The sequence below is a fragment of the Indicator indicator genome, chromosome 30 (assembly GCF_027791375.1).
Source record: "Indicator indicator isolate 239-I01 chromosome 30, UM_Iind_1.1, whole genome shotgun sequence".
Classification (NCBI taxonomy): Eukaryota; Metazoa; Chordata; class Aves; order Piciformes; family Indicatoridae; genus Indicator; species Indicator indicator.
The window spans coordinates 2,510,653-2,535,435 of NC_072039.1; the positions used below are offsets into that span (position 1 = coordinate 2,510,653).

A 24,783-nucleotide genomic window follows, 5' to 3' on the forward strand; every position below is an offset into this window, starting at 1 on the left:
ATGGAGGGGCTGTACTCGCTGGGGGTGAGCGTGTACTCCGACCAGGGCGGCAGAAAATACATGGAGGACGTAACCCAGATCGTGGTGGAGCCCGAGCCACCGGCTGAGGCGGAGCGCGGCCACCCGCACAAAGGCGGAGCGGCGGCCGGAGGAGGCCCGCGCCCGGCTGATCCCCTCGTCGAGAGCGGCCGGCGAAGAGGAGGGAGCCCGAGGGCGCCAGAGGAGGGAGCGCTGCCGCCCGGCCCCGGCTCTGGCCGGCGCCCGCGTCGCTCCGTGGCCTTCTTCGCCGTGTGCGACGGGCACGGAGGGCGGGAGGCGGCCCAATTCGCCCGGGAGAACCTGTGGGGCTTCATCAAGAAGCAGAAGGGCTTCTGCTCGGCGGAGCCGGCCGCGGTCTGCGCGGCCCTGCGCAAGGGCTTCATCGCTTGCCACCGGGCCATGTGGAAGAAGCTGCGTAAGTTGCAAGCGACTGGTGCCTTTCAGCCGCCCCCGCTCCGCCGGGCTCCTGTCCCCTCCTGCCTTGGTCCCCGTTGGGGCACGTAAAATGCGGCCGGTCCGGGGCCTTTCCGCCCGGCCGCCGCGCCTGACGGTGACTCTCCCCTGGGTTCCTCTTCTCCTTTCTCCAGGGCCCTGCAATGAGAACGAAGGGGACAGCAAATTCCCTTGTCCACTTACGTCCCCTCAACATCACCCCGAGGCGTCGATGTCTCCCTTTCCCCTTAAGCTGGTATCCCCTGAGCGTGGGACGTTTTAGCCGCCTTTTCCACCCCCCCTTCCTCGCCCGGCCCTCCCGCACTATTGTGAGGTGCGTGTTCGAAAGCCTCCCTCCCTCTCTGCTTGGGAGCTGGGCACCCGCGCTGCTGCTGTAGCATCGCTACCTTCTGTCTGCAAAGAATAGGGCAGTTAAAAGCAGGATCTGATTTGAGCTGTTGAATTAATTAATTCAGTAAAACAAGGAAAACGCGAGAGCAAACAGTGGGAGAGAAGATAGAATCAGGGGGCGAGGACACATTGTAGAATGATTGTGTTATGTAGCTGAAAATTATGTGGTTACAGAGTTGCAGTTTGTTTTCAGTCGTGTCTCCAAATTCGATTTATTGGGAAGTCTTTATCTTTTTGCTTTGGGGAATTGCACAGAACCCTCCTTTAGATTTCCCTTGTCCGGAGTATCATGAAAAGGAGAGAAGAAAAAGAAAAAAAAATAAGTAAATCTAGCAAACTTAAACATGCTGGGACAGTGTTTTCCCCGTAACTGTGCCTAGATTTCAGTTGTTTCTGTCGAGCCCTGATGGCAGGATTTGAAATGTGGCTGTTGCATGAAGGGTGGCTGTTTGCTCATTGTTTGAGCATTGGGGAATATGCAATGTAGATGACAAAACAGACACCAAGCTCAAAAGAAGTAGAAACCACTTGAAGATTTTATGGATTGTAGGCTAGAAGTTGAGGTCCTGAATAGGTAAGGGGAAAGGAGGGGAGAGTGACAGGACAGGTGACAGTAATAATTCCTGTACTCTTCCTTCTCCTTGAGATCTGGTGAGACTGCAGAATTGAGTTTCTTTTTCATGGTAAGGTGCAGGTTGTTGTTGTTTTTATGTAATGTGTAGAGCATGTGTGCATTGTGTATGCATTTATGCATTCAAATACCCCAGAAAGGAAAAATAACAGCAAACAGCCTATGAAACCAGACAGGCAGGAGGGGAACAACGGTAAAAGTAGATTAGAAACACAAGACAGTGATAGTGACAGTTGGGCTTTGGAGGCAAACACAACAGGCAAGAATTGCACTGAGAGCACTGTGGAGTTTCAAAGAAGTGATTCATGAAGGAAGGGATTATAGTGTCAAAACAGTTTCATTTTCTTTTTCCTTTTTTTCTTCAATAGCAAAATAGAGAAGTTGTGCAAGTGTCAGATACTTGAAAAGATACAGGGGAAGAAATAATATGGTTGAGGACATGCTGATACGGGACAGAAAGGAAAGGGTGTGAGTTTTAGAAGCAGCAGAATTTGATCACAGCCTTAATGCTGGGGAAGGAGTGGTACACGACCTCCTAGGTTGCAGACTTGCATGGTAAGAAGAAAGATGTGTGAATAGGGGAAGATAATATGGGAAAGAAAGATAAGGAGTTTCATTTTCTGGTTGTAGTATCTCTGATCTGTCACTATTACTGTGTGTGAATATGAAATGCAGAGAGGTGGAGTGAAGTGACAGAATGCAGGAAACACTATTTTAGTAATGAGTGTTTACCAAATAGTTCTTGGGTTGTGGTGCCAATTTAACTTGTTGTGAGAAACAACATAGCTCTGACTCTGAGCATTTGATGACAGTTGTAGGTAGTGTACATAGTAAACTTCTACACAGTGTGGTCTGATTGCTGCTCTGTGTGCATAACAGCTAGAGTTTTATGGGCCACAAGCATTACTACGTCTAGTTTATAGCTCTTACAAAATCCCAGTGCAAATTTTACTTCTAGTAAATAATTTTTTGTATCTTCCTTTGTAGAGGAACCCTTTAACTGTGTATTGGTGACACTGTGAACATGAAAAGGAGGCTGGGCCTTTTGGTATCTTGAAATAGGACAGGAGAGTGTGATGGATTTTTTGGAGCCTTTGTTGCACCAGTTGATGGACATGGGAAGAGGATCTTGTACTCGACTGCTTTATTAGTTCTTGGAAGCTGTAGGGTCAACCCAGTGGCTATCTCCTGTGATAGACAGAGAATGTATTGATGATGAGTACCAGAAAAATTAAACCAGAAAAATACCTCTGTCATTGATGATGGGTTTTTTTGTGTTATTTTTACAGTAGTAAAATTATCTGTACTAAAGGGTAGTTTCAGAGACAGGTTGGATGGGGCCTTGGGCAGTCTGGTCTAGTAGGAGGTATCCCTGCCCATGTCAGGGAGGTTGGAATTAGATGATCTTTAAGATTCCTTCCAATGTAAACCATTCTGTGATTTCCAGAGTAAAAGTTCTAATTTGAAGCCTGTTTCTACAGCTGACAGTGGCAGAAGCACACTCAGGAGGTCCTAGATTTTGGTGGGACTTGTGCAGGTTTATATTTCCTTGATAATTCATTATTTGTGTAGCCAAGAGCTTTTTTTAAATGTTGTATTTAGCTTAATAGTATTAAAAGCATTTTTCAGCATAGAGTTAGAGTTTAGAAAGAGCTGCATAATTCTGCTTTGGTTATAACTCTTCCCATTAAATTTAATTGAAGCAGTAAAAGTCAAATAATATTTTCATCTCTTGTGTAATAACAAGGTGGTGTTTTTTTTTTTTTTTTTTTTTTTTTTTTGTAATTTTCACTGCAGAGTCATACTTTCAGGATTATGCTTGGAGATATTTAGGATTTTTATGTATGTGTTCTTACCTGAAAAGAATCAGACCGGTTGGCCATCCATGTTTTTAGGCTAACAAAATTCTTGTGGTCTGGTCTGCTGCTGTATTAGAAGTTCATATAGCATTTATTTTTTGAAACTTTAATAAGATTTTTTGAGTCAAACTAATTTGCAATGAGGTGTCATAGTTTGATTTTATGTATATAAATCCAGTGAACTCTCTCCAGTCCCTCTGGCAGAAGAAGAGTGTAAAAAGAAGTAATTGTGAGTTGCATATAAACAGTCTGCAGTCCTGGAAAGCTGAGTGGATTTGTCTCTTGAAACTGTCTGTTGTTAGAAGGAACGAACTGGATTTTAAATGTGATGCTTCAGATGGCTTGAACACTTAACATGCATTCTTTTTTTTCCTTGGAAGAGTGGGAAGTGCATCTGTTAAAGTGGAAAATGTGGCATTTTGTGGGCAGGTATTGTGAGAGCCTGTGACAGGCAGTGTTGTCAGTTCACTGCTAGACGCAGATGTGGGTTTGCTTCCTACTCTCTTCACTCAGGTGGGTCAGTGTGTGCACTGCACTGTTCCGTGAAGGATGTGATTTTCAGCTCTCAAACCCTCTAGCTGTAGTGGAGTCATGCCCATCCTGGGACATACCAATATTCCTAGTACAGAGCATAATAATTCATGGCAGTAAATACAGAATTAGGGAATGTTTGCCTATCTTTGTTTTCCCAGAGGGCTACCTTGAGGTGTTTCTCTGTTGCTAAAGCTGTAGAAGTGGTATATCGTCCCTGAACATTTCAGGTGTGCCTTTGAAGTGTGACTTTAGTTTTGAGAGTTTGGTTGTGATTTCAAAATTTCTTTTATTATGTCTATCTGGTGTGGCACAAAAAATGGGCACAGATTTGATGTGAACTTACTGAAGTGAAGTTTAAACTCAAAAAGGGATGGTGTGGAATACAGTTAACCTTGAAGACATGTTATTAATGCCAGTTATGGGTTTAAGGAAAAGCTTGTGTTTTGATTTGAGATGGTGTGGCCAGGCAGGGAAGGAAGTGTTATGAGTATATTGAAATAAGAACAGTGTCTGGAGCTGATATTTCTATCAAAGCAAGTTTAATGTGCTGTTGTTCTTAAATGTGAATTAGTATATGTTTTCCATGAATTAGTGTATATTCTCTGCTAATTTGTCAGAGGAGAAAATACCTTTTGACCACACCTGATCAGCTGGACTCTTGTGGTATCGTCTAAAATAAATATAGGGCTAGTCAAAAGAATGTTTTAGCTCATACCTTGCATCTAAATACAAGAACCAGAAAAGGTAACAAAAGTAGTCTTTAAAAATAGCATTTTGTGGGTTTTGAGGGCCAGTGTAGCATGGAGAAAAAAAATTCAGGAAGCAATAAAACTTTCTTGGTTGTACTGTCCTGTGTATGTTTGGTTTTAGGAGTTCCATATAGTTTGCACTGAAATGTTTTTTATTTTTTCAAATGAATAAAGAAGATGCAACCAGTCACATTTCATGAAGCAACATAGTTTGTACTTCCTGGCTGAGCTAGCAGGTGAAGATTCCAATTTGCCAGCTGATGTGCCAGCTATAAAACCACTTGAGTTTATGACCTCAGAGTTAGAAAACTGAATGAAGGGTGGGGTTTTTTAAGTAGGGAAAAGTCAGTTTAGAAAGATCTCTTACTGCTTAAGTTACAAGACTGATAAAAACATGTTCCTGATATGTGGGAGGAGTTGGGTAAGTGGCTTCAATTTTTAATGCTTGAGTTGGGAAGAAAACTCAGGAGTTCTGGCACTTTGGTTAATTTCTGATGATACAGAGCTTCTAGAGAAAGGAATATGCTTTGCTATGTGTAATACTTCTCTCTAAAGAGGAGAAAGGCATAAACTAAAATCCCTTGACAACAGGCAGATTTAATTTCTGGTTCTGTTGGAGCCTGAAACCTGAGGCTGCTGTATCATTCTGTTTCTCATAAGTGGGTGATTGCATTCTCCGTGCTCTTCATTCCAATAAAGACTGATTTGACTCTCTAATATATTTTATTGCTATTGAGGGGTTGTTACACTGACAGAAACTCATTAGTTGCAGCTTGTTTTCTGTGAAGTGCATGGTTGAAGTCCTCATTACCAGTTGGTGTCCTCCCTCATTTGCCTTCTATTTGGAACGTGTTAGATTTACTACCCACAGTTAAAACTGCGAGACAAAGTACTTCCAATAAGCTGACTGAATGCTCATGTTCTTGAAATAAAGCTACTCCAAGGGAGAAAGTGTCTTTTAGTATTCAGAACACAAAGTTAGAACTTAGAACTTAAATGTTTAAATTGTGCTGGATATCTTGGGAGCTAACACAGAGGAAGTGCAGCTTTTATCATCAGATTGTCTGTATAATCTCTGCTTCTCCTTCAGCACTCCTTCCACTGCTTGCTTGCCTCAGGCATCTGAACATCATTCAGTGGCACTAGAACTTAGGAAATTCCTAATCTTTTATTTCTGTTTTTTACTTAAGAAGGTTAAAATACCTGTTTTTGGAGGGAAAGGCCTGATTCTGTTTTGTTTTGGTTTTCTTGTGTGTTTGTTGTGCCATAGGAAAATATATAGTGCCTTGGCAGTCTGACTTGGGTGTTTCCTGCAAATAGTGTGTGCAGCAGAGTGGAATTTTTGTGTTGTACTCTGTGAATGTGACTTGTGAAGTGCAGAAGATAGAATGTGACAAGGAGATGAGTCTCCCATCAGAGTTTGTCTGAAGACATGAGTGGGTGCAGTGAAGAAGAAACATGAGGTTGTTGTTGACAGTTAAAATCAACTGAAAACTGGGAACTTGAATCATGTTTTCTGAGGCTACTGGACTCCTATGGGTAGTCTTAGTTGGGATGTTGGGAAGATTGAGCTCAGGTTGTGCCAAGGGAGGTTCAGGTGGTTCAGGTTGGATGGTAGGGAAAATGTCGTCATGCAAAGGGTTCTCAGGCATTGGAACAGGCTGTCCAGGGAGGTGGTGGGGTCACCGTCCCTGGAGGTGTTTAAAAGATGCGTGGATGTGGTGCTGAGGGATGTGGTTTAGTGGTAGTAGCTTAGCAGTAGTGATAGGGTTCTGAGCTCTAGGTGAGTGGTGATCTCAAAGGTCTCTTCCAAACTCAACAGTTCTATGGTTCTATGGGTTTGTAGACAGAAAAATAGACAGGAAATGGCATGAAAGAGGAATTTGGATTGGACATAAATGGGGAGAATATAGTAGGAATACCACAAGTGTTTTGAGGGCAAAACAGTTGAGAAAAGATTTCCCTAACTATGTAGTTCATGCTAGTTATAAGTATTTTATAGCTCTGAATTCAAGAGCTATCTTCTGCAGAAGATGCTGTGTTGGCTTATGGATAGCATACTTAAATAGTCTGCATTATTGAGCCCTCCCAAAGGAAACATGAAAAAAAAAGAGTTGAGATGTTATTCACCTCACAACGTTGTTCAGCATATGAAGTAAAGCAGCATTTTCCTTCCTTCCGAGGGGGTCAGGAATGCGCAGGCAACATGATTGCCACTCAGGTGGCCAGACAAAATGACCTAATCGATGATGTTTCTACCTCTTCAGACAGGGAAGGGAACAGGAGAGTTTAGGAAAACACTTGATCAGTCCTGTTCAGTGCTCACAGAGCACATCTTCCCCCATCTCCTTCTAGTGATGCTTGGAATATTAAACAGGAGGAGGTGGTGGTTTGAATCCCATCTCAGAGCTGCGGTGTTTGTGTCAGTTCAAGCTGTAGCTAAGGGAGGGATGTTGTGAGAGCAGTGGGAACCTGAGGGCACTGCTTGCCTGGCCATACTGTAGTTAAGTACTCAGTATTGTAACATTGCACAAGCCTCTGGGACGCACCCTGCATCTCAGTCTTCAAAACGTTCCCAGTTGCACTGAATTGAGACTAAAGGCATTTTTCTCTTTTCTCTTGCTTTGTCGTTGCAGCAGAGTGGCCGAAGACCATGACAGGTCTGCCGAGCACGTCAGGAACTACTGCCAGTGTGGTCATTATCCGCGGGTCAAAGATGTATGTTGCTCACGTTGGCGATTCAGGAGTGGTGCTGGGAGTCCAGGATGACCCCAAAGATGACTTTGTGAGAGCTGTGGAGGTGACACAGGACCACAAGCCAGAACTTCCAAAGGAAAGGGAGAGGATTGAAGGTCTCGGGGGCAGGTAACTGTCGCTGTGCTTTTTACTTCAGTTTTGATCTCCAGGTGCTATGGGTGTCTTTCTGAACTGAATTAGGCTTAAGTGTGTTTGTTCTGAGGGGGACAAGCAAGCTGGTGAATCTCTCACACTATATTTCTTCCCTCTCTGTGCTCTGTTTAGATTTTTTTCCTAGCTTGTTGGGGAGTAAGTTGCAGTGATCCCTTTTTACACTGTTGTGCTTTTTGCTTGGGGTTTATGATATAAACAAAAGTTCGATTTCCTGGTGGGTTCCCCTGCAGCTGAGGTGTGGTTACAATTCAAAATGTTCACTGAAAACTTTTCAAGTGAACATATTGAAATTTGACCTAGTTTCCTAAGGTCTGAGGAATCTAGGGGGGGGGAAATGTTTTTCCATACAGATAATGATAGAAGCTGTTTTGTCAAATGGCAGAAACAGAGTGGTTTTGACACAAAATACTCTGATTTCTCATTCTGCATTATTACTGAGGTGAGAATGGCAGCTGTTGAGTAGGCTCTTCAAAGCTTCTATTTAAGGGACATAAACATTTTTAGGTTTGAAGCAAGATACTACATTTTCTGCGCTTAAGTATGAACTTAACATCATCATACCACGTTTTAATGCATATCTTTCATTTCTTCACTGTCAAGAGCTGGCAGATGTTAGAACATCTCTGGGTTGTGGTTGGTGTGTGTTCCCTGTGAGTGAGGAGGAAGGCAGGCAGGTTTGTCAGATGGCACTAATGTTTTGAGACAAACCTCAGGGCTTGCATTTGGCGTAGCTTCACAGGAGCTCTCTGTTCTTCCCAGCACCAGATGGATGGGCACAGTTTCCTTCTCTTAGCAGTTCAGAGGCAAAGACCACTGAAGGTTTTCCTGTTGACATCATTGGTATGAGAACCTTGTCAGCTCATTAACCTTCAGATGCTTGTATCTCTGGCAGGTGGATGTTGATCAGTTAGCTCTACTGGTAGCTTTGCAGAAAGGATAACAGTTTTGCTAGGTTAGTACTTGTGATTGTGTGGATTTCCAAGTTGTGTAGCTCAGACTGAAAATCTCTGAAGCTTCAGAGAAGCATTCTCTGGAACTTTTGATTGAACAGGAATGGTTAACTTCCCCTCCCCACCCCCCAGTATTTTTACTGGTGTTCCTGGTTTTTTCCCAGGCTGGCTGTTGCAGGCTGTTGTGAGGCAAGTGGTAGGAGTGAGATAGAAATATGCAGCTCTGCTTATTGATGTCTCCTCTTTCATCAGAGCAGATTGAGAATAGTTAATGGGAGAGCCATAACTGAGTCTTTGATTAAAAATGGTCTTTTCCTGTAAGCCTCCAAGTGTGGGATGAGGTCTTCTTTCAGATGATGACTGAAGTTTGTGTGGTCGTAAGTTGCACAAGTGGATGAGTTTTTTGGGTTTGTTTTTTTTTTTTTTTAGGATGTGATGTTTGTGACTTTGCACTGTGTATGGCAAGGATGGAGCTAAATATGCCCTTGTTGTTAAGGCCTTTGAAGTCTCAGGAAGTGCATCTTGAATAGCTTTAGTATGAGGAATCTTGAGGCTGTTCCAGAACTTCTCAGTTCCTAATTACCAATGGCTGTTCCTTGGATAAAAGCTGGCTTTTAAGTCACTAGTTCTTAACTTGGTTGGGACCAAGTTTTGCTACTTCTTTGTTCTAATACTGTTTTTTCTTCCATGGCTCATACTTTCCCTGTTCTTCTTTCATCCCTGCCTCCTCTGCCTGATAGCAGCTGCCCCATTTATGTGCCCTATAGCTTCTCCTTTGACCCTTCCAATGCCATCTGTGAAAACTAAAGGCAGTACTCAGTGCCTTCAAGCAGGTGTTCACATTCAAATGCAGAGCTGTTTTTTCCTGTCACCTGCTTTTGGCAAATAGCAACTATGAACAATTTCTCTTTTCTTTCTGCCTCACCTTGGAGCACCATTAAGGAAATCCCTACAGGAGGCTGCTCCTTTCTCTTTTGTTTTTTCAACTATACTGTGCTGCTCTTTGCTGCCAAAAGTTAGCAGATGGAGCAGACTGAAGGAGGAACTACAGGATATTTCCACCCAAGTGAGTTGATGTTGATGGCCCTCATCTGAGGAAAGCAAATTCAGTTGTTTTTTTCCTGACAGATTAAAAAGATACATCTGTTTGTTGCAGCCAGCCAGAATTTCTCCCAGGTCTTCATTCCCCTCCTTTTTCTTTTCTTCTGCCCTTCATCTCTCACTTTTCCCTTTGGCTTAATATGAAAATGAAACTGTCTAGGAGAAAGTGTGGTTTGAAATAAGTTGTGCTGTGGACTTCCTTGGGGGGGTCCTCTCATTATTGACTCCACATTTGCATATTGAACTGGTTTTGTGTCATCGAAATAAGCTGATGGTTCCATTTGTCCTTTTTGACCCCTGCCTCTTTCTGATGGTTTCAGTGTGATCAACAAGTCTGGTGTGAATCGCGTCGTCTGGAAGAGACCTCGCCTGACTCACAACGGCCCTGTACGCCGCAGCACTGTCATTGACCAGATTCCCTTCCTGGCAGTTGCCAGAGCACTTGGTAAGTCAAACTGGTGCTTGGAAAGTGGAACACCACTGCATCAAGCCACCAGCACTGAATTACAGCCTGTCATGCCAAAACATGTCATTCGGAGGAGTTTACTTGCCTTGATTACAAGGCTGGCTGGAAGTCTGGGCCTTTAAAAGTATTTTTAATACAACATGGATTCCATTCTTCAAATAAAGCTATAGAAGGTGTTGTTGGTGAGGAAAGGACCTTCCCTGCAACATGTCAGTCTTACAAGGATTGGGAGAAGGGTTTCTATTGGAAATAATGTACAAAGCAATATGTGTCTCCAAGATGGAGAGCACATTTGCCATCTTCTTGCCTGTAATTTTCGACTAGGTGGTGGTAAGAGTATCTTTGGCTGCATAGCAGACCAATTATTTTGGTCTGCCTTTTGTGGTGAATCTGTTATCTTTCAAGACTTATTAGAATCACAGAATTGTCAGGGTTGGAAGGGACCTCAAGGATCATCTAGTTCCTACCCCTCTGCCATGGGCAGGGACACATCACACTAGATCAGGTTGCAAGGATGAACAAAGGGATGAAAGTCAAATCTGTGTTTTATCCATGACTTGCCTTTGCAAGAGTATTAGTAATGGGAAACTATAATTTGGAGGTCAAAAAGGTGTATTACAGCACCTAGCAAACTTGTTATGATTGGTCTTTGGAAGTACTTCATAACTTAATCTTTGGATACCTCTTGCTCATGAGTGTTAGTGTTTCCCGGTCAGATTTGTTGCTTAAATTTCTTAGCAGAATTCCAGTCTTCTGCAGTTCATTTTGATTCCTTCCTCCCTTTGCCTCAGTGAAGAGTTCTCTATCCAGGTACACCCAGTATAAGTTTGATTTTTATGGCAATGTGATACCATATTTTTACCTGTGAAAACCATCCTGTGACTTAATTTCTCCTTGGCAAGCTTGACAGTTATGTGATAGTGTTGTCAGTGTTCCTAAATCAGCTGGCAGTGTGTCATGGGGACAGTCTGTTCCTGGGACTGTGGTCATCTTGATAATACAGAGCCTTGCTGTGTCGTGTTTCAGAGACAGGGATACCTGTTTCATGTGGATTTGTCCAGGGCTTTGAAGAATTTTGCAGTGATAACTAATATTGGAAAAGGTAGCTGTCTGTAAGGGCAGGAGTCACAGCTGACTGAATGATGATCTCTTAATAAAAATCATCTGGACATTTTTCTCTATATCTTAGAAATCCTTGTGTGTCATGTTTGAGGCAAGGTAGGTGCTTATATTATGGTTAGTAAACCTGACTCAAGTATGACTCTCCAGGATTAATAGATGACTAGCAAACAGAAATCTTCATCCATCCTCTCCCCTTCTTTGCAGAACTCAATCCTCCTGGGTTACAAAAAGTAGATGCTTAATTTTGGTGAATCTTTCATTCCTGTGAGTTTGTTGTTTGTCTAAATAGCTCCCTGACTTTTAATCCAGTTCATCTCAGCAGTTTGAACAAAAGGCTTTGACTGGGTTTTGTGTGCAGATGGGAACTCAAGGAATGATACATCTGTTAGCCCCCTTACCTTCTTTCCCATTCTGTGAGCAAAGATGATTGCTGGAGAGTTCTGGGTCCAAGAAACGAGGCCTCCTGTCTTTTTAGCAGTTCTCGGGTACACAAGTTGGCAGATTTGGAAACCTGAGAGAGCTTTAGCTTCTTCAGTTCGTGGAGGAACACATTTACAATTTGACAGTGTTTTGGTGTTTGCTTGCTCAAGGAGCCTCCATAGCCTCTTCCCATCCCTTTCTGAGGAGGTGTGACAAACCTCCTGGAGAAAGGAACACAGCTGCTGTGCTCCGTGGGACCCAGATGGTGCACAGATGCTCACAGTTTGGAAACAGGATTTAACTTCTTTCTGAGGCCAGCATGCCCCTTACGCTGCTTACAAAAGACCTACCACCACTAATGCCATTTGCATTCATGCTGGTGAGGCCTGCTCGACCTCTTGGCTGCCTCCCAGATTGCTACCCTGCTTGGCACAGCACGGCTGCCTTGGAGCCTCTCCAAGCGGAGTAAGAACTGCCTGTGTTGACGTACACTGGTTACCAATACTCCAGTCAATCCCACTAACGTCTAACACACTGAGTCTTTTGGCTGCATCCAAGCTTGCTTGTTATTCTTGACAGAAATCCCATACAGATCCTAGGCTGGATAATAATTGGACAATAATCTTTAGTAGGAGAGCAAGAGTCTTGATGCTGCTCTGCGCCATGGAAAGAAACCTAGAGAGGAAGATTATCTGAATAACCCCTCCCCCCAAAAAAAATTTAGAACATAGATTTATTTTCTTTTTTAAGTTTGTCTTTCTTTTCCAACACTTCAGAATATTTTGATGTAGTCTCATTCAGTCCTTAAATCTAGCACTCATTAGAAGGAGTACAGCAACAGCTTTTGAAATAGCAGGAATAGAAACACTGTGGAAAAATAATGGATTGGTTGGGTATTTGGGCAGCAGGAAAAATCCTGGTGCAATAGAAGTCCTTCTGGCCAGATTAATTCTGTTGACATTCCTTTTACCCTTCTGATTATCTGCAATGTCTTCCTGCCCTAAAAGAAGCATTTGTGGTATGTGCTTTTTATTATACTCCTGCATTTAAGTAATGGTTAACTTACTTATAGCCCCATAACAGTTTGCCAGTTTGCCTTAGAATAGATACTTACAATTCATGTGGAGTCTCAGAACTTGTCACTTCAGGACTTGCAATTCTAATCAGAAGAGCATTTGGTTTCCTTGGTGTGTAATCATTTGAGGAAGTTTCCTGGCACCCAGAGTTTCATGGTAGCTCTCTGTTTTTCAAGCCTGTCCATAAAACAGGTGTGAGATAACTCACAGTGCTTGAATCCCCAAGGCTGTGAGTGTGCACATTGCTGGATACCATAGAGCAGCTGCTCAATGGCAGCAAGCCATCATGTAACTTGGTTGTATGTTTGGAAAAGCCTGGGAGTGCTGCATGGTGCCTTGTTGTTGTCTCCCTGTAGAGACAGTAACTCCACATGGCACTCAGGAAGGCACTGTGAGCATGCTGCCCTGCATGTCTTGGGGAGATGACCTGCAATGGCCAGATAAATGCTAGCAGAAAGGTTAGGTTTTAGCTCTGCCATCTGTTCAGCCTGGAGAAGAGAAGGCTCTGAGGAGGCCATATAGCAGTCTTCCAGTACCTGAAGGGGGGGCTACAAGAAAACAGGGGAGGGACTTTTTACAAAGGCTTGTAGTGGTAAGATGAAAAGGAATGGATTGAAGCTTGAGAGGGTAGATTTAGACTGGAGATTATGAAGAAATTCTTTACAGTGAGGGTGGAGGGACACTGGAACAGGTTGCCCAGGGAGGCTGTGGATGCCCTCTCCCTGGAAGTGTTCCAGGCCAGGTTGGATGAGGCCTTGGGCAACCTGGGCTAGTGGAAGAGGTCCCTGCCCAGGGGAGGGGGGCTGGAAATAGATGATTTTAAGGTCCTTTCCAATCCAAACTATTTTATGAATCTGTCTAAATAGACTGATTTAAACTTATGTCTGGGATAATAAGCACAAGGCTCCAAGTGTACAGGGTGATGTGTTTTGTTCCCATGTGTTGAACTTATCACAGAAAAATGGAATAAACCAATTTTGCAGTTTTCTTAAGTTGCTGTTTAAGTTCATATCCTCAGCTGTCGCTCAGCTGAACAAGCTGACTGGTGTGGTGTGCTGGTAGCAATGGGTCTGGATTGGTTTTTAAATCATACAGGATCTCTCTTGTTGGTAAATTAGTTCAGGTCTAAATCAAGTAAATCTTTAATGGACTCTTTTCCCTCCTCCTCCCTCTCCCTTTTTCATGGGAACTAACACAAAGCCAAAATCTGCAGCTGTCCAAGGGGCTGTGTAGTAAGGGATTGCCTTGCAGGATTGTAGCCGTTTGGGGTGTGTGGTTTCTTTTTTTTTTTTTTTAGTAATGGATGATGAAACATGAACCAAGAGCCCGTTAGTTAAACTGCTCATTCATGTGGCAACATGCAGCATCTTTTCCCTGTTTTGTTTTGTTTTTTGTTTTTTTTTTTTAATGAGAAATATAATGGATTCAACCCATATTTTAGGTGGTGTGGCCTCTACTATACAGGTTTGACTTCTCAGAAGAACATGAATTTCCTGCTGGCTCCTAAAGAGTTATGTACCAGAATGGTAAATGTTCAGTGTATAGGTGCTACAAGAATGTTTGCTCTCACAGTAACATGGAAGCTGTTTTCCAGAGCCACTTTCTGGATGCCACAGTGGTTTTGTGAAGCTCTCTGGAGGTGCATACCATGAGACCCTAGAAAAGAGGATAGAGATGACTGAACTGTCTTTAGCTATTCCTGGGATGTGTGAGCAGAAGCTTGTGTTGCATTCATCTTCAGACTGCTGTAAACATGCCCTCTTGTGGCTATGGAACTAGGCTGCCATGAGTTTTGGTGAAAATTTTCCCACTCCAGCTCAGCTTGGGTAGTTTTCAGTGGTTGCTGTCTGTACCCTTGCTGAGATTTGCTGCTTCTCTGACAGTGAAAAAGGGAAGTCCAGCAAGTCTTCTCTTTGTACGAACAGACCTGTTAGATAAAACTCTGATGTAAAAAGATCTGGGATTAATCAAACTAGGTTTTCGTTTTGGGCTGACTTATTTCAAGTAAACTCTTCTTTCCTCTATTAAAACCAAAAGAGATTTTTGTATTCAAAACAGCATGCTCCAAAAACACAAATGAAGGACTTTGATTTATGTGACTTCTGGACATGCTTTTGCTGTAAGAAGGCTTTGGGCTTAATCCAATCCAGTCTATTTATATGATGGGTGTTTTTGTTTGGAACTTCAATTGCTTCCCTGGCAGAGGCTGACTTACAAGTAGGGATTTTTTTTCTAATATTGTATTTTTAAAGGTAATAGTAAGCAGATAGGAGAGACTATATACTTTGATGCTTTTATATGTAGTTAAATTAATTTCCTGCTTTTTTAGTATTTCATTTCAAACATTTAATTACACATGCAGTGTAATTTTTGTGCAGATCCCTGTGTATTATTCTGGTTTGAGGCTTGACTAACAAACAAGTATGATTTTTTTTTTTCCCCTGAAAATATGGAACAAACTGCATTGATACCTTTGTTTGTTTGGAAAAGAAATATTCCTGGTGTGTAAGTTTGTAGAGAAGCAGCTTGTTGCCTTTTTGTAAAGGTTTGGGTTTTAATTCAGAATAAAAATAGTAGGGCTCACAAAGTGAAGTCTGAGAACCTGGCGTTCCAGTTGTGTAATACTACCCTTTGGCATCTCACATCATCTTGCTATCTTGGCTTCCCAGTCTGCTAAAGGGTCACTTGCCTGTCTGCTTACTTTGGGACAGAACTAAAGATTCCAGAGTACTTTGAAAAGCCTGGGAAGAATTTTTTCACCATGAGAGTGGTGAGAGCCTGGAACGGGTTGCCCAGGGAGGTGGTTGTGGCCCCATCCCTGGAGGTGTTTAAGGCCAGGCTGGATGAGGCTCTGGCCAGCCTGATGTAGTGTGAGGTGTCCCTGCCCATGGCAGGGGGGTTGGAACTAGATGATCCTTGTGGTCCCCTTCCAACCCCGACTGATTCTATGATTCTAAGTGTTCTATGCTTCCTAGCTTACTTTCCTCTTCCTTTTTCCTTCCCTGAATTGTGGCAGAGAGTGCCATGTGAAGTGACTCCTCCTAAGTTTGTCATGCATTCCTCAGCCTCTGTGGATGCTGTGCTGGCCAGCTGGCCAGAGACAGGCAGACAGCTGACAGGAGCATTCTATCTATGCAACAGCTCTAAAAAGCTCTGACTGCATCTGTGGTGCTCTGCCCTTTAGGAAAAAGAGAAAAAAAAAAAAAAAGTACCTAAGTACCCACCCTAGTGCCATGGACTGGCCTTTGCTGGCTTGGAGATGAAGGATCTGTGAGTTATTCTTCACATGAAGTTCTCTTGATGCAGTCCTGCCAATGGTCAGTCCCGGTTAGAGCCATGAAATATTGCCCATTAGCCCTGTGAGGAGCTTTCTTCCTCTTGGAGGAAGATTCTCTGAAATGAGTCTGGTTCTTACTCAGCTGTTTTCTCCAGAAGAGCAGCAGATGGGCTTGACGACATGTATGGAGATGAACCAAAATTATTTAGCACCAGGTTATTTTTATCAGGCAGCACAGTATTTTTAATAAAAGCAAATGATTCAGCTAATAACATTTGTCATCTCTCCTGAATAAGGATGACCAAACGAGCAAGTAAAAGCATAAAAATATTAACACATGTTGGAAATTACTGCTGCTTCTGTTTCCAAGACCGGGGGATTGTAAGATCCCAAGATCTTGTTTATTGTGCCTGCTGTGTCCACGACAGACATGATGTGAAGAACTCTCAGCTCATCCAGACTTCTCATGTACAATAATTGCTATTCTGGAGCTGCTACAGTATTTATTTTGATCCTGTTGCCAGCTGGCTGGCTTTGTCAGGAGTCTGCAGAGGGAGAGTGCACCTCTACACAGGCAGGCTGGGCTTTTAATTAGCACTTATTAGAAGCGTGTGTTTGCTGCTGCTGCAATGAAGGTGAATTGGTCCTTTAATGAGGATGGACCATCCATCCGCTCTTGCTACAGCCCAGTAATTGAGTTGAAGTATTCCCTTTCCTGATTCTGGAAGAGTCTTTTCAGCTGGTTGATAGCTTGAGGCAAAGCTAATGGAAGGAAGTAGGAAGACAAAAAGCTTATTTATTATCTTTAAAAGGGTTGTGATGGATTTGGATGAAGGCTGCAGGCATGCTTTCTGAAACCAGCAAAAAGCAAAGGAAAAAAAAACCAAACCTGACAAAAACCTTACTCTTAACCTGGAGTTCTTGACCTTCTGTATGCTGTTCAGCTCTGACGTTTTAATTAATTTCTACTTTTAAAGCCATGCATTCATCACAGAAAGATCTAACCAGTGCTTGCAAATAATGTTACTTTTTTGTTGCTTATCACTATAGGAAGATACTTCTGAGCACTTAAAGAAAGAAGGAAGAGAAGGTGTTAGCATGGCATGCAACCATTCTTCATTTAAAGGCCCAGCCTTAGAGGAAGTTCTTATTTTTCAAGTACACCTCATAAATAGAAAGAAATGGATACAGAAATGGAGTAGTTTAATTTTGAGAATGGTTTGGAGGAAGAACTTGAACCAGCAGATGTTCTGACTCAAATGTGTCACCTCAGATTCAGTTCAGGCCATGGTTCCTGGTGAGGTGACCCCAAACTCATTTGTGTAGCAAGGGAGATTTAAAAATAGAAAGGTTCACTGCATGAGGCCTTCCAGGGGAGAGGCTTTAGGCTCTCATTTTCTGCTGGAACCCAGGCATTTACTTGTGTTCCTGTGGCCTCTTTCCAGCTCCAAAATTTGGCACATGGTGTTCAGCTGGAAAGATACTTAACAGGGGACTGCGTGGCTTTGAAAGTGATGCTAATGCTGAGGGAGGATGAGGGAAGGAGAAATTAATAGGTGAAAGGTTTCAGTCTGCCCTCCTTTACCCCTCTCCCTTTATCCCTTCTCTGTTGCACCTGCATGCACAAAACACACAGCCAGTCAGAGCCATGGGGTTCCGTATTGCTTGGATGGCTGTGGAGGAGCTCAGGTTTAAAAAACAGAAACAAGGCAATTTGGTACCTTGAGTGTGAAAAGGTGAAGGGTTTAGTTTGGGGTTTGGTTTGTTGCTGTTTTTCTTCCTAACAAGCCTGGCTTATAGGTGTGCAGAGCAGCAGTGACATGGTGATACAGAGTGAGATCTAATACTGTGTGTGAAGCTGGGGAGAAGAAAGGTCTTTGTGATCCTCCCTGCCAAACTGCAGCCTAGTTGTATAAGCTGTACTGTGACTGCTTGTGCAAGATGGGAGTGAGGATTTTGTCTGCAGTGTTTGAACTGCCCCTGTAACTGGAAAGGCAGGTTTTTGCAAGTTAATTGTGGATTCAGCAGAATGAGGCTTTATTTCTTTGTGGAGAGCTTGAGTTGTTCAGATGCATTTTCATTTGGATATTGAGGTCTCGCTGTTTTCTAGATACTCATCTGTTATATTCCCTTTCTTCTGAAAATCTTAGTCTTAAGGGAGTGGAAGACCTCTTGTAAACACAGGTTGGTTTGAATGTGTTTTTGTTTAAATAGCCATATATTAAAAACTATGCTCAGAAAGTGACAGCAGCAGAACAGTAACTGTGCTGAAATCACTTTGTGTTCCTGTTTGTGACCTGAGAGTGGTGGGAACAGTTTTCTGTAGTTCCCAGGATTCACGTTTTCATGTGCAATCTAACAATTCAAAACCATTTTCTTGTTCACTAGGTGATCTTTGGAGCTACGACTTTTACAGTGGTGAATTTGTTGTGTCTCCTGAACCTGACACTAGTGTGCACACAATTGATCCCCAGAAGCACAAATACATTATCCTTGGCAGTGATGGATTGTGGAACATGATCCCACCTCAAGACGCTATCTCCATGTGCCAGGATCACGAGGAGAAAAAATACTTCATGGTAAGAGCAATGCTCTAAGCCATTGTGGAAATTTAATACCACCTTCTCCTAAAAATTCCTTAGTCTGGCATGTATGAAAAGTACCTTTGTTGAGGCATATTCATGGCTTTGCCACAATATGTAAGCTGTTACCATGTGGCTGATGCTGTGATGTCAGTTGCCATCTGTGTTAATGTGAAGAAGAAAGGATCCAGTCTCTTGTAAGTAGTGTCTTGTGATAGGACAAGGGGCAATAGATACAAACTGGAACCAGGAAGTTCCATCTCAACATGAGGAAGGAGGAAAAACTTCTTTACTGTAAAGGTGACAGAACACTGGAGCAAGCTGCTCAGAGAGGTTGTGGAGTTTCCTTCTCTGAAGGCTTTTAAGACCCACATGGATGCATTCCTGTGCGACCTGCCCTATGTGATCCTGCTTTGGCAGGGGGATTGGACTTGATGATCTCAGGAGGTCCCTACCATTCTGTGATTCTATAATAGATAAGAATGTACATCTTAGGCTGTGCCCCATGAGCTGTCCATCTTCTGTTTATCAAGTAAAGTGACCCTGATTGCTTTCTCTGTCCCTCTCTTGTAACCTAAAGGGAGAGCACCGCCAGTCTTGTGCCAAGATGCTGGTGAACAGAGCCCTGGGGCGGTGGAGGCAGCGCATGCTTCGTGCAGATAACACCAGCGCCATTGTCATCTGCATCTCCCCGCTGCAGGACAGCAAAAGCAACTTGGAAAATGAAGAGGAATTATATCTCAACTTGGCAGAGAGTCCCTGCTATAGCAGCCCTGATATGAATGTCATGACACCCTCCCGCTGCTGTACTCCCCCTGTCAAGGTAACAAGTTTTTTTCAGTGTTGCAAATGTTCTACTTTGGAGTGTGAAGCCCACTAAACACTTAGTAGTTTTCCTTTTCCTCCCCTAGTAGAGATTTCTTCTGACTGGCTCCAGGTCTTTGTATTAATTCTATTTTAATACAAAAGGTTTTCTTCTCTAGGGTTAAACTAGAACTGGTGTCATCAGTTTGAAAACATGGATCCTATTTTCTCAGGAGTTTTTAAAATTAAAGTATTAATATAATCCAGGTTTCTGCTTTAATAACAAGCATCCAATTGTCCTGTTTACAGAGTACTGTAAATACCAGAAGAAAAGAAGTGTGAGAAGGGACAGGAAAAGGCTTTCAGAATGAAATACTTGAGGAAAACCAAATGTCTCCAGGCAGATTGTAATAAATGAAATGTCGAGCAGTTGTCTCCACATATGTTTGATTGCAAAACAAGAATGTTGTCTAGTTAGCTGTGAGTATGTTTAGTAATTACACCATCCAGAGCAGTGTTATCCTTTTCCTAGTACAAAGAAGTTTATCAGATAGATAAGAGCCACAATGGAAGGAAAAAGATCATCATAAAGTTTGGTTCTGTACAGGCTAGGCTGTAGGGTTTTCATTTATAAAGCCTTCATGGGAGCCTTCTGAGTAAAATTCCGTGTATGGAGAAGTGCTCTTGGCTCAGTGTTTTCCTCAAAATCAAAAGTGTAAAGTTAAAATTATTAAGCTGTAATTTATTGATTACAAAAAAAAAAGTATGACAATAGAGGATATCCATTTGCAGAACAGTGAAGCAACAGCTTGGTTCACAAAGCTGCAGGTAAATGTATGCTCTAATTTAGGGTGGTAATTAATCTTCTTATCAAATTGCTGTTGGATTTTACTGACGAGGGATTTTACTGACAACTACAGTTGCTGTAAAGAAAGGAGAGGTGGTTCCCCATTTCAGTCTGAACTCCTGGAGATTGTGGTAAGATTATAGCCCAGAGAGGACAGGTGAGTGGCACTGAGAGGTGGCAATGGAAAGGATACTTGCTTGTGATACTCAGAGAGCTGAGGGAAGCACAGGCAGCCTTGCCTCTTAACAGCTGCTACCTTCCAAAACAATTAGATTGGAAATAGATGAAGACCAAAGTGAAGTTTCTCAATTAAACAGAAATATTTCTTAATTGCATATCCTTCTGGCAACAATTACTAATACCAAATTAATTCAAGTATTCCTGAGGCCAGCGATAAAATTTGATTTATTAGATTGTTGAGAAATGCAATTGGTGACTCATGTCTTATTTGTCTTGGTTCATTACATCCCTCTTTAGCAGTCTGTCCTCTGACTTCATCTGGCTGCCCAGCGCCGTATCCAATCTCAGCTGTTTGTACCAAACAAAAGATGTTGGCAGCAAGAGCCACGGCATTCAGCCTCTTGCACAATAAAAACATAAAACCTAAGTCATGGCTAGAGACACAATGTCAAAAATGGAATGAAGCAGATGAAGTGTTGTTGGCAGAGCTGCTCAGTGTGTGTCATCTGGCTTTCTTACTGGTTCTGCAAGAACAGAGTTGAAGAATAACCTCTAAAATACCATTCAGAAAGAAATTCTTTACAGTGAGGGTGGTGAGACATTGCAACAGGTTGGCCAGGCAGGTTGTGGATGTCCCGTTCCTGAAGGTGTTTGAGGCCAGGTTGGATGAGGCCTTGAGCAACCTGATCTATTGGGAGGAATCCCTGCCTATGGCTGGGGGGTTGGAACTGGATGATCTTAAAGGTCCCTTCCTACCCAAACCATTCTATGAATCTGAATCCACGAACGTCTTCATGCTTATGTTGCTCTGTAGTAAAAGAATATTATCTAAATAGTTTTATCTACACGCTGGGAGAAACAGGGAAGTAGGAGGCAGTGGAAACCCAGATCTAGATGCTAGAAACAATTCTGTTTTCTCTTTCAGAGTGCCTTTTATTCATCCTTAGTATTAGATTATTTTTTTTCCAAAGTGCTGAGCAGTCTTGGGGCCCCTCCTGAGGGCGAGCTCAGGTTGTTCTGGGTTGTGACTTCAAAAGCACTGTTCATGCATCTGAGATGTTCACTGCCTTACTCCGATTCATCTCTGTGTGCATTTGAGTTTTCAGCACCTTATTTTCTTACAATAGTCATTGACTTCCACTGATGGTATTTAGAGTAATGTGGCCTTGAAATTTCCTTTTGAAGGACTCTCTGAGTAACCAGGGAGTTCTTTACAATTAAATCTTTAATAAGGTCATAATTTCTGCCTTCAGGGCACTGCATAAATGCTCGTTTTCATAATTCCCCTGTGTCTAGTCAAAGCAAGTATTGTCCCCATTTTCCTGTTGGTAAAACTGAGACTGAAGCAAAAACACTTGTGGAAGGCTGCAGGTGGGATGAGTAGCTGAAGGTAGAGTTCAAAAAGACGCTGGCTCTCAAGGCATCTTATCAAGGAGCTTCTCTTCAATGTCCAGAATGACTGTACCTCACAGCGAGTGGGTAGATGCACACATCTGTAGAATCATAAAATGGTTTGGTTTGGAAGGGATCTTAAAGATCAACTAGTTCCCATCCCCCAGCCATGGGCAGGGACACCTTCCACTAGCCCAGGTTGCTCAAGGCCTCATCCAGCCTGGCCCTGAACACCTCCAGGGAGGGGACATCTACAGCTTCCCTGGGCAACCTCTTCCAGTGTCTCACCACCCTCACTGTAAATAATTTCTTCCTAATCTTCATTCTCAATCTTCTTTCTGTCTAAGATATAGACCATAAAACTAGGCAATAAAATGTGCTCCTCTGCTCAGCAAACAGTAACTATTTTTAGATGGGCTCTGTGTGATGCTCCACCTTTGTGTGTGTGGTCAGGACACCTACGATGCAGTTTGTCAGTCTCCCTGATAACCTGGTTATGCAGTAACTAAGAATTCTGAAGGTAACAAAGGTTAGAAGGTGTTTTCTGCTTGGCCATCTGATGATGTGTAAAGGCTTCAGAAGGCAGGGTAGGTGCTTGTATCAGGCATTGAAGTCATGTTGGAGAATGCCACTGCTGAAGGTCCTAGGGATTGTGTTTCTGCATGGCCACCTAAATTAACAGCACATCCAGGCAGCTTCCTCAGCGTTTTATAGCAGAGCAAGTAAGGCACCCAGGCTGAGCAGCTCTGAGCAGCTTCTGAACGAAAAGATGACCTGTCTGCCATTATCAGGCATATGCAGCTTGGGTGATTGAAATAAATCCTTTTATGAAGTTGGTGCACACAAAGTCCCAAGTTCAGATCCACAGTCTCAATTGGCTTCTGCCTTTCAGCATGGAGAAGAGAGAACTGTTTTAGAGCAGGATTTTTCTGGCCCTGATGATGTTTAGAGAAGTTCTGTCACATGTTGTCTCTACCCTCAAAGGACAATGCAGATGAAATAATTACATCTATGCCTAAATTTTTTTTCTTCCTCTTTTCCCTCAGCTTTTAGAAGATGACCCCTGGCCACGACTGAATGCTTCCGAGCCTGTTCCTCCTCTCATGCACAGCAACATGATCTCAGAAAAGTATTTAGAGCTGCCAAATGAGATTGCCAAAGGCAGTTCACCTTCACCAGGAGCAACCCCGAAGGATTCAGGCCCACAGGAGGAGAAATGCAGCAAAGCCTTAGCTTTGAGGATACAGGAATCCTACAGCAATGGTTTGTCAGTCAGTCTCTCCTCTTCCAACCCCACAAATTCAGGCACGGACCAAAAAGGCTTCAAGGCATCTTCTAACGGCCAAACAAAAGCCCAAGATGCAGAGAGGACACCCACAGCAAACTTTAAAAGGACATTGGAAGAATCCAACTCTGGCCCAGCTCTGAAGAAGCCGAGACGTGGCCTGAGTCGAAACATGAGTGTGCAGGCAGAAGGCCTGTCCCCAACGCCCCCACGCAAGAGCTCCAAGCAGCTGACCATGCGCCGCAGCCTGCGGGGCCAGAAGAAGCTCAGCAGTTCGCTCTTCCATCCGCCCCGCAAAGCCCTCTGCGTTTGCTGAGGGCTCTCTGCCTAAGGAGGTGAAGTTTTGGTGGTCTGATTTTTAGAGTTTGAAAGTTGGTGCAGAAGTTTTTTGGAAACTCTCTTCTCCCTCCCCTCCCCTCCCCCTCCCCCAGTTTTTTTTTAAAGTAGAAACTTTTTTTTTTTTTGTATCCAACAGCTTTATCCCAGCCTTGTACTTGCTTGTATTATAACTGTGAATTTTGTAGATGTGTAGGGTATAAGTTACTGTAAAATGTGTGTAAATTTGTATTCCTTCATATAAATGTAGTCTCTCCCTTGTATAATTGTTAAGCGGGGGCTTAAACCTCGTTTTAACAAAATAAGAATCTTTTTTTTTTTCTTTTTTTTGGTTAATTTACTAAAAGTTCTGAATTTGTATTCCTGTGAGGAGACTTTCACAATGTTTTTAACTAAAGTAAATTATTAAACAGAATAATGGAAGATAATGTATTTTCGTAGGATGATCCCTTCCACCTAAAGTGTGTCTTTTAGAGAATACACCAGGTCTATATTTTACTTTTTAAATTTTAGATTTCTCTACTCAAAAAAAAAAAAAAGGACAAACAAAAAAAAAAGGAAGTGCACGTGGAAACAGATGTTGAGGCTTGCTTTTTACACAGCTCAATGTCCATTTCTTTATGGTAATTAAAATACTATGCAGTATCTTATTTAGCTGTTTTTTTTTTTTTTTTTTGGGGGGGGGTGGTAACATTAATTGTCAAAAAAAATAGTATTTAGCAAAAAAACAATGTGTGTGGTTTTAAAACTCCCAAAATCATCCCAGGAAAGCCATTCCCTACCCCCTGTTATAAATGATGGCATTTTGTTGTTTTTTTTTTTTTTTTAATCCAGGCATAAAGCTGGAGACATGAAGTTTCTGCTATTCCAATACCAATGGTGCTGCTAATATCTTTCAACAGAAGTTCTTAAATTATTTTATGACTATTTTCATTCAGTCTGTGGACCATGTGTATGTTCACCTAAAATAAAACACTAAAAAAATGATGGGGATGCCTCTTGTTGTTTTTGAATTATGTTCTGTTGAGCATATTTATTTTGCTTTCATTAGTCTGTATTGTGTCCACTTCTAGGTTCCCCAGTTCAAGAAGGACAAGAAACTGCTTGAGAGGATACAGCAAAGGGCTACAAAGAGCTGCTAGAAGACGTTACCAGGGCCTGTGAGTGATAAGACAGGGGGCAATGATTTTAAACTGGAAGAGGGTAGGTTTAGATTAGATATAAGGATGAAATTCTTTACCACGAGGGTGGTGACACATTGTAAGAGGTTGCCCAGAGAAGTTGTGAATGCTCCATCATTGAACGTTTTCACAGTCAGGCTGGACAGGGTATGGAGTAACCTGATGTAGTGAAAGATGTCCTTTTTTTAGGGTAAGCAGG

General features: G+C 42.6%; 1 protein-coding gene across 1 annotated transcript; it reads left to right on the top strand.

Annotated features, from left to right (window-relative positions):
- PPM1D (protein phosphatase, Mg2+/Mn2+ dependent 1D) lies at positions 1–23,405 on the top strand. Its single transcript, XM_054394272.1, has 6 exons — positions 1–454; positions 7,292–7,520; positions 9,937–10,061; positions 18,366–18,556; positions 19,140–19,382; positions 22,829–23,405. Exons 1-6 carry the CDS (start codon positions 1–3, stop codon positions 23,381–23,383), a joined length of 1,797 nt encoding a protein of 598 aa, XP_054250247.1. The 3' UTR covers positions 23,384–23,405.
- The last annotated feature ends 1,378 nt before the right edge of the window (positions 23,406–24,783 follow it).